At 39.6% G+C, this 10,000-nt stretch overlaps 1 protein-coding gene across 8 annotated transcripts in view; it reads left to right on the top strand.

Annotated features, from left to right (window-relative positions):
* Nucleotides 1-10,000, top strand: part of znf740a (zinc finger protein 740a) — a 41,986-nt gene that overhangs the window by 11,102 nt on the left and 20,884 nt on the right. For 7 of the 8 annotated variants that reach the window (XM_056468282.1, XM_056468280.1, XM_056468279.1 and 4 more), the window contains exons 5-8: nucleotides 1,280-1,403; nucleotides 3,915-3,998; nucleotides 5,255-5,338; nucleotides 8,156-8,239. In XM_056468282.1, the coding sequence (XP_056324257.1) occupies nucleotides 1,280-1,403; nucleotides 3,915-3,998; nucleotides 5,255-5,338; nucleotides 8,156-8,239 (376 nt within the window). The remainder of the gene's footprint in view (nucleotides 1-1,279; nucleotides 1,404-3,914; nucleotides 3,999-5,254; nucleotides 5,339-8,155; nucleotides 8,240-10,000) is intronic. The other variant, XM_056468276.1, reaches the window with a different exon arrangement.

Below are 10,000 nucleotides of genomic sequence, written 5' to 3'. Positions count from 1 at the left end.
TCTTATTTGTTTTATTTTGGCTAGAATAAAAGCAGACTTGAACATTTTTAAACCATTTTGAGGTCAATATTATTAGCCCCCTTAAGCAATGTTTATTTTGTCTCCAAAACAAATCACTGTTATACAATGACCTGCCTAATTACCCTAAATTTATCCTAATTAACCTAGCTAAGCCTTTAATTGTCACTTTAAGCTGAATACTAGTATCTTGAAAACTATCTTGTCTAATATTCAACCCAGGCTCATTCTGAGAACGTAGTCCCGGGGACGTTTCTGGAGACCGCGACATACGTCCCGGGAGGTACGTATTTTTGCAGTTTTGGTTTTCGCGAATCCACGAGAGGCCGCTGTGCGCGCTTTTTCCCACGCCGTTCTCGCGTAAACCCGCTAGAGGCCGCTGTCGAACGACCTTCCGCCTGTCTGCCTGGACGACAGAAGGATTGACCGTGCGACCGGCGGGCTGACCCACCCTCCTCTGTCCCTAAACCCAACCAACGACGATTCACAAAAGCCGTCCAGAAAAAGAAAAGCCCTCATCTGATTTTTACCACGTTTTCGGATTTTGACCACATTCTCACCCTGTGACGAACTTGTTCGCTTCATTTTTTGGATTTTGTTTTTGTTTTCTTACCTGATTTCTGGAACGGCTCTTCCCCGGACTCGAACCCGGTCGTTGTCATGGTCAGCCCCTCTCTGCGCCTCGAGTCCGCCAGAGTACACTAAGAGCTAACCGGACAAACTGGTTGCAGCGGAAAAGCCCTCCACATGGAGGCGAGTGGCCGGCTGGCCGGCCGGCAAGCGCCGAAGGGAACGGCGTCACACCGCCCCGCAGCGTTCGCTTAAAAAAATGAAATGCAAGCCGTACGTACCCCGGCTATGTATTTCCGGTCTCCAGAAACGTCTACGGGACTACGTTATCAGAATGAGCCTGGGTTGCTTATATTATGTGCTGTCATCATGACGGATGAAATAAATCACTTATTAGAAATGAGTTATCAAACTTCTTTCATTAAACAGAAATTTGGAAAAAAAAATACAGGGGGGCTAATAATTCTGACTTCAACTGTATGATAAAGATACTCAGATACATTTTGTTTTATGTGATGCAACACTTTGAGCACTCAGCTAAACCATATTTTAGTAATGCTGTTTCTATTGTGGAGAAATTAGTTGAAAAACTCACTATTTGGAGTATTATACTTGCCTCATGTATCAGCCATAATTTTACAAGGTTTTCATTCATGTCAAGTAAATGTCTTCCATTATTTTTGTCTTGTAGGCCATTGTGGATGAAAATGGAAACTGTCCGCTTTCTAAAGTGCAGAAGAACTTTATCTGCGATCACTGTTACGGGGCCTTCAGGAGCGGATACCACCTGAAGAGACACATCCTCATCCACACTGGTATGAATAGCACAAATAGAAATAGATTCCTTACACAGCTCTCTGGAGAGTTTGATTCTGATTGGTCAATCATGACATTCCAAAGTGTGTTATTCTCCAGTAACCACTGATTAAATGAATATTACTGACTTATCTGAGTACTATGAATCATCTTGACACATACATAAAAAAAAAACAGGGAATTATTTGTGTTTTTTATAACCACACTTGATAAAATCAGTCTGCAGAAACACTTTGGCTTTTTGCCTTTGTACGTGTCATCAAAGGGGGAAAGCCCCGCCCACTAGTGACCATCTCTTCCTTATTAGCATAAACAGCCCTGAGTGACGAGCAGCTATCCGCGATTACAGTTTTGAATCTGCCACTATGCTGACACATAGGCATTTGTAGCCCCGCCCTCTTTTAAAAAGAGCACAATCTCATTTGCATTTAAAGCAACAGTCACCAAAACGGCACAATTAAGATCCAAGCCTATTAGGGGCAGTTTCAGAGAGCTATAAAACATTATTTGTTTGGTATTTTGAGCTGAAACTTCACACACACACACTCTAGGGATATCAGACACTTATTTTACGTCTTTTAAAAAGTTGCATAGTAGCATAGACTGTAAAAAATATGGACGTAGTATCCGTGCCGTCACCCATAGGCTTCTGAAGAGGGCAAATGAACTTTCAAGTGGGCGTGGGGTTTGTTCGCGCGTCATCGCTCCAACTGGGGGTAACCAAATAAGGGAAAAGAGGTGGAGCATGAATGGAGCTACAGACGCCTGCTAGCATTTTGCTTAGACAGGCTTTTCTTTGGGAGAAACGCTTGATACTTTATTACATGCGACTCGTTTGTGCTCTGACCACATGCGCTTGGTTGTACACTACATCAATAAAGTGTTTAGTCTTTTTAAAACACTGTCGTAATGCACTGAGCCACTAAACATAGTTGTTATGACGTTTTTCTAAAGGAGGAAAACGTGAATTACTTTCAAACACTTCATATATAGACTGTGTTAGTAAATGACGGCGACCAGCAAGACCTAGCTGTCACTCAAGTGGCCACACCCTTAATTATGTAGACTTAATATAAACGAAACGGATGAGTTATAAAAACATTCACCTCCTCACAGTTGTCATGGAGGGTAATATTAGCTATATGAACCAAAATCGTTCTTTGTACCAGGCTGTAAACACCTTTTTTTTCTGTTGTAAAGTCGGCCATTTTAACAGTGGGCTCAATAGAAATTTGCTCTATTATGGAGCCAGGACTAGCAGAATTTCAGTGAATTGCAGTTTCAGTTACTTCCGTATTAGCTTCACGAGGAAGAGCGGGAGGTTTCAAGTGCTCGTATACTACTAGAGTTTGTTCTTTTGACACATTATTTTGAAATGTGGCTAAGAATATTAAAATTCAAATGTTTTTTGATGAGTTTTTTTTAATAAAAATGTTTTCCATTGGTCAAACCATGCAATTAGAAAACAATTCTTAGTGTTCAACCCTGTGTAAGTATAAAATTCTTCTATGTGAAGCTGCTTTGACACAATCTACATTGTAAAAGCGCTATACGAATAAAGGTGAGTTGAATTGAATTAAAATATCTTTAAAGGGCACCTATGGTAAAAAATCTACTTTTCAAGCTGTTTGGACAGACATATGTGCATGTATGGTGTATAGACTGTCATATTGGGCTGATATAAGCACATCCAGTGCTTTTTTTTTCAATTTAACAACATAAAAAACGGTGGACCAATTGGAGCGGTTTTCAAACCGACCGCAACTTTACGTAGGAGAGCGGTCCCCCCGCCCACCAATATTGATTGACAGGCGCGTCATCATATCCTCAGTTTGTTGATTCACGTCCGCCATTTTCAGCGTGAGTCGAAGCGATATCACTAAAGGAACACGCTAGCTCTATTTTTAGATGCAAGGCTCATTGGGCTCAACACAAGATCAATATTCTCCACATTACCGCTCTAATCGGAATTATTGGTTGTATCTTTAGGTAGGTTTGCAAACATGTGTACTTCTCATTGAGTCTACCTTATACTTCAGCCGTTTGCATTTCTCGTGATCCCAGAAACTCCCTGTGATCTTAACTAGCATGAGTTTTAGAATTATAAACATCGGTTTCTATCGGGGTACACTCAAGTCGACGGCTGGGCGCCGCGGACCGCTGCAGAAACCTATGTTTAGAATTCAAAAATGCGTGGTGCGACGATTCGGGACACTTCATGTATCTGCCGCTCCACAGAGAGTGTCTGGTGTGCCGTGTCGCGGCTTCGAGCGGCGCATCCGGTGCCTCAGTCAAGTTAATTCCGTGTGCGTGGTTATTAGTTTCTGTGTACAAGCTCGGCACTTGAAACTAGCACATTTAATATTAAATCATAAAAAAGAGGTAAACTATGTGCCCTTTAAAAGCCCTAAATTGCACTTGAAACCTGCAGAAACCCTGATTTTAAACACACTTCTATTTTAATCATGTTAGATCTTGCTTGATTTTTGTCTTGTCTGCCTTCCTAACAGGAGAAAAGCCGTTCGCTTGTGCAGTTTGTGACATGAGATTCATTCAGCGTTATCATCTGGAGCGACACAGTCTCACTCACACTGGTACGACCCGTTCTGCATCTGCCTTTACACAGTGACTTTTTCTGAGACTCTTTATTTGTATGTGAGCGAATTATTAAGGTTTATGCAAAAACAAAAATCTAGTTGCAGAGCAAAAGGCTTCTTAAAGCTGCTCTACAGAATATTAATTAGTTACTAAAGTTAATAAATGCTGGAAGGTAATTACGTTCATAAAGTCTCAATTCCCTACAGTAGTATTCATTTTCTTTTCGGCTTACTCCCTTTATTAATCTAGGGTCGCCACAGTGGAATGAACTGCCAACTTATCTAGCATATGCATTTACGCTGCGGATGCCCTTTCAGCTGCAACCCAGTACTGGAAAAACAGTAGTATTTAGGATCAATAATTTAATCAAAACTATCTCTTCTCTGATTGGTGTTTACTGGCAGCAAGGGCGGGGTCACCCTGTCAATCACATGAGATCCTACAATAGCAATCCAGTGGTGGATCAAAATCAAGGAAGAAATCACATTAGGGACGAAAAAAAAACTACTGCAGCTTTACATTCAACATTACATACAACTTTAAATAAATTGAATGAAAATCTGAAGCTTTAGAGCCGCTGATTGGCAGTTTGTTTAATTTGATGTTACGGCAACAGACTGCAAAGTGATCCCAGAGTTCTGTAGTGCAGTTTTTATGTCTTTTTAATGCATTTCCACCACAATTTACTGACCATTTAATGCCCTGAACTTTCACACCAGTAGTGTTCTGATGCATTTTTATCCACGTTTCATGAACACAGCGTGCAACTTGCCTAGTTGTTTGAACATTGCTTTTCACTTGCCGTTAGAGCAAAGATATACAGTAGTCCAGAGTTTCCCAATCCTGTTCCTGAAGGCACACCAACAGTACACATTTTCATTCTCTCCCTAATCAAACACACCTGAAACAACTCATCAGAACATTAGAAGAGACTCCAAAACCTGAAGCTAATGGGTCAGATGAGGGAGACATCCAAAACATGAACTGTTGGTGTGCCTCCAGGAACAGGGTTGGGAAACACTGCAGTAGTCAACATTCAAAGTCAAATCAAAAATGTTTTTCAAAATTGTCCTAGGACAAGAGTGGGTGATGTTCAATAGTGTTAGGACAACTTCAAATCATCTTCAAATGTTGACTACTGTATAATGCATTAGTGTATCTTGAAGCAGCTAAACACTTGTAGGTGTTTTAGGCTCTGCAAGGTTTTGATTCTGTGTAGACGATCATTGAATCTGCCACTCTGTGCATTTAGGGGTGAAGCCGTATGCTTGTTCCATGTGTGACATGCGGTTTTTCCAACGTTACCACTTGGAGAGGCACAGCCTCACACACACTGGTATGTGCCATTACATTAGACATTTTCAAAAAGAGTACTTCAGTGTTTACTTGTACACTATTAACACTCTTTAAAATGTAATATCAAACTTTAAGAACCAAAACCAATGGGTATATGTGTGAGGTTTGTTTATAAACTGTTTGTTCACCCAAAAATATAAATGTTTTAATTAATTACACTCATTTTTACAATCCCCCAAGACCTTTCAGAGCACAAACTAATATATTTTAGATGAAATCCAGGAGCTCTCCTTCTTTGTAGACAGCAAGGTTCCTGAGATGCTAGGAACCAAAACATTGTCAAAGCAGTTCACGTGACTTCAGTGGCTCAAATATAATCATAGGAAGCTCCAAGAACACAGGAGAGGGCAAATTCTTCAGCAGGATAGCGCTCCTTCTAATACCTAAGCGTCCACATCAAAGTTTCTGAAAGCAGAGAAGGTCAAGGTGCTCCAGCCCAGTCACCAGACATGAACAATATTGAGCATGTCTGGGGTAAGATGGAGGAGGCAGTGAAGATGAATCCAAAGAATCTTTAGGACTTTTGTGTGCCAACAAATCTTTAAATATGTCTTTTTCTTCTATATCTTCTCTCCTGTGCACTTTTACTACAAGTTATGGCTATTTTACCATTAAAGTCAGCAATGTATTGTAATGTGTGTATTTATATAGAGCATTTAAGTGTATGGCCATACACCCAAAGCGCTTTACAATCATGAGGGGAATCAATGAAGGGAGTAAACACCCAGACTTGACACAGGAGAGAAGATATAGGCAATAAGAGTCATTTTTATCATTTTTTTAGTGCACAAAAGTGTTTTTGGAGCTTCGTATGATTACAGTCGAACCACTGAAGTCACACACAGGGACACTTGGGGTCTTAAAAAGTATTAAAAGTTGAAAAATCAATTATGAGAAAATTAAGCCCCTTAACAGGTATTAAATAATCATGTTTTTATGAGGTCTTAAATTTTCTTCAAGCTTTGTCCAAAGTGTTTGACTCCAAAAAAGCATCAATATATTTATTTACCTCGATCCATGTGATTGGTTCGGGCCGGGCATGTCCGGCCAAGCTCCTCCGTCCGGGTGATGTCACGTAATTTGTGACAAACGTGGGAAGGTGATGTGACGCTCTCCACATGTAGCGATACCATAAAGCGAAACAGACGGCAAAATGGGAAAATGTAAGTTTGCGTACTCCTGATTGGAGATTAAACAGTGGCTGAAGCCTGTCGCCGAAAACAACCATATAATTTATTCTGTCAAGCTTTGTCTCTTCCAAGCTTATCTGAGTTCTGTTGCATGGTTGTGCTCCATTGATTTATTTAACTACAACTACAACTTAACTACAACTGTTTAGTGGCGATGAGGTCTTAAAATATTCTGAGAAGGTCTTTTAAAAAGGTATTAACAATACCTTTAGGATTCCTGCATATACCCTGCACACTGACTGTTTTGATTTTTTGGACTCTAAATGTCTCGGGACTCTTGCTGTCTATGGAGGATGAGAGAGCCCTCTGATTTCATCTAAAATATCTTTATTTGTATACTGAAAATGAACGAAGGTCTCTGGGGATTAGAAAAACATCCTGCAGAGTGAGAAATTAATATCAAAATTGAAATCTTATAATGAACAAATCCTTTAAATACAAAAGTCTCACACAAATCCATAGGTTAGGGGAATATTTTTTTCATCATCATTAGTATTTTATAAGGTTTTTTAATGGTAAAAAAACTGTAAGTGGCCATTCACACACAGTCTGCATGTTCACATCTAAAAACACAAAAGAAAATGCTCGGGAATGATTTTTAAAAAGTGACACCTCAGTCATGTTGTCATCAAATAAAACATCGCCAACTTACAACTGTAAACAAGCTCGCAATGCTTGCCCCGCCTCCGGGTTCTTCTGATTGGTCCACAGCTTTACAACTGACATTAATTAATGGCGATGCATGTAAACGTTGAAATTCTTTAATACTCATACGAATGGCACTGCAAAAGATACGAAACAAGGGCCTAACAGCTATGCATGTCATTACACATTAGCACATTAGGATAAATCAAATATTTTCATGTGATTAACCCTTTCAGTGTAATAATGGGCGTTTAAACAGAGTTATAGTTCATTAAACGTCTACACAGAATAAAATCTTTGTGTTGTTGGTGTTGGTTTTTATTTATTTATTTTTTTCAGACCAAGTACAATGGCAATACAATACTACTACTATAATTTTTATGCAGAGTTAGTTTTTGAGCCATTTTAAAGTTGAACTAGCCTCAAATTAGATTCAATTCAAAGTCATGCTAAGAGTACTTTTTAGTAGGTTTTTTTTTAAAGTAAGATATTTTGGAAGTGTGTGAGTAACTTGTACGTCTGTTTTAAAGTGATAGTTCACCCAAAAATAAACATTCTGACTTGTTTAAAACCCCTTATACATTTCTCTCTTGTGTTAAACCCAAAATAAGTATTTTGAAAAATGTTGGAAACTCTGTAACCGTTGACTAGTATTTGTTTTTCCTATTGTGAAAGTCAATGATTACAGCTTTCATCAAAATATCTTGTATAAATATCTATTATTTAAATATATAACACAAGAAAGACTCTCATAAAGGTTTGGTTCCCCTTGAGGGAGAGTAAATAGCGAGTACATAGCGAGTACATTTTCGTTTTTAGGTGAACTATCTCTTGAATACAATACAATGGCTTGCTAAGTGACCTACATCTTCACTTGCTGTGCTTCTTGAATAAGCTATCATATCATATTATGCAGAACGTGAATTTGAAGAGAGTGTATTGACCTTTTGCTCTGCGTTTAGGGGTCAAACCGTACGCTTGCACCATGTGTGACATGAGATTTTTCCAAAGATACCACCTTCAGCGGCACAGCCTCATTCATACGGGTACAAGTCGTCTCTTACCCACAGCTTCTGCATTGCTTTTTATTTGTTGAGCCGCGCTTACTCTGTAACTTTCTGCTTTTTGCTGAGAATCCCTGCACATTTGTTGCTCTTCTTAGCATGCTAGATATCGTCTGCATGACATCTGCTTTTGTCTTTGCGGCAATCACACGTCCCTGTTCGTGCGTCATCTTCAATTTTCACCTCTACATTTGAATGGAGCCCTGCTGATTTTTGTTCTGACAGCTAATTTCCATGAGCAGATGTGTGTCAATGAGTTCAGCTTCAGTATTGCACGCTAAATAAGGCTCCCTTCAACATGTTGTTCAGGAGTGCCATTTTTTTCCTCCCTCGAAACCTGATTTTGACACAAATTATTGTTCAGTTTAACCCAGACAATCCTTGTTCATGAGGATATTGAGTCTTGAAAGTAGTTTTACAATAAGAAATGGTTCAGTTTACCAGCTGTCAGTCTTGATGTGCTGTTTCTTTCTTTGCTCAATACAATAGAAACACACTATCTGAACTATCTGGAAAAAGTCTTGTCGTTGAACCCAGTTGTAAGAGTAACAAGTAATTACTTGACTTCTAGTTGATAATTTGGAAAAGTGTCAGAAGGTGGATTTTTCCCTTGATTCATCTGTTGAACTGCATCCTAATCATCACAAATACTGCAGAAGACCTACTGGAACCTGCATGGACCAAGATTCTCACAGAAATTAGTCAAGTTTGGTGAAGGTAAACTCATGGTTTGGAGTTACATTCAGTATGGGGGCGTGCGAGAGATCTGCAGAGTGGATGATCAACATCAACAGCCTGAGGTATCAAGACATTAGTGCTGCCCATTACATTACAAACCACAGGAGAGGGCAAATTCTTCAGCAGGATAGCGCTCCTTCTCATACTTCAGCCTCCACATCAAAGCTCCTGAAAGCAAAGAAGGTCAAGGTGCTCCAGGATTGGCCAGCCCAGTCACCAGAGATGAACATTATTGAGCATGTCTGGGGTACGATGGAGAATGCATTAAAGGTGAACACAAAGACTCTTGATGAACTCTGGGAGTCCTGCAAGAAGGCTTTCTTTGCCATTCCAGATGACTTTATTAATCAGTGATTTGAGTCATGTCAGAGATGTATGGATGCAGTCCTCCAAGCTCATGGGACTCATACACATTAGGTGCGTCCCAAATCGCATACTTATGCACTATTCTATGCCATTTTGTAGAATAAATAGTGTAAGAAGTACGTTCACACTGAAAACTCTAAAAAATAATAAGTGCACTTTAATTACCCCGATGTGTGGAATGATGGACACTTCACGCACTCAACGACCATAGGTTTGCTGAGGTAGCGGAAGGGGCGGAGCTTTCGGGCGCACATGTTGGATTACTTTATTTATTTTGTATTGTGAAGGCAAAATTGTCCTACGAGAGTGATTATAGCGCCTCCCGATGGTGAATGCGGTTATACTCATGATAGGTATTATTTAATACTTTGGTCATTTATTTCACTAATTTGGCAACCGTCAATCGTCATCTGGGAAATGGCTTGAATTTCCGCTTAGTAAAAACACATTAGTGTCTCATTTGGGATGACACTACATACATATACTATGCTATTGAGTGTGTAAGTGCATACGTACATTTTGCATAAGCGTATAGTGTGCCATTTGGGATGCAGCTATTATTCATTCTGTTTCCACTGCACCATGACTTTATATTCTATACTGGACATTATTTCTAAGACTTTCATCTTAGCAGTCAGA

Source organism: Danio aesculapii, chromosome 11, assembly GCF_903798145.1.
Source record: "Danio aesculapii chromosome 11, fDanAes4.1, whole genome shotgun sequence".
NCBI classification, from domain to species: Eukaryota; Metazoa; Chordata; class Actinopteri; order Cypriniformes; family Danionidae; genus Danio; species Danio aesculapii.
The sequence above is the reverse complement of the archived record's forward strand: the minus strand, read 5'-3'. Positions and strand labels throughout refer to the sequence as shown.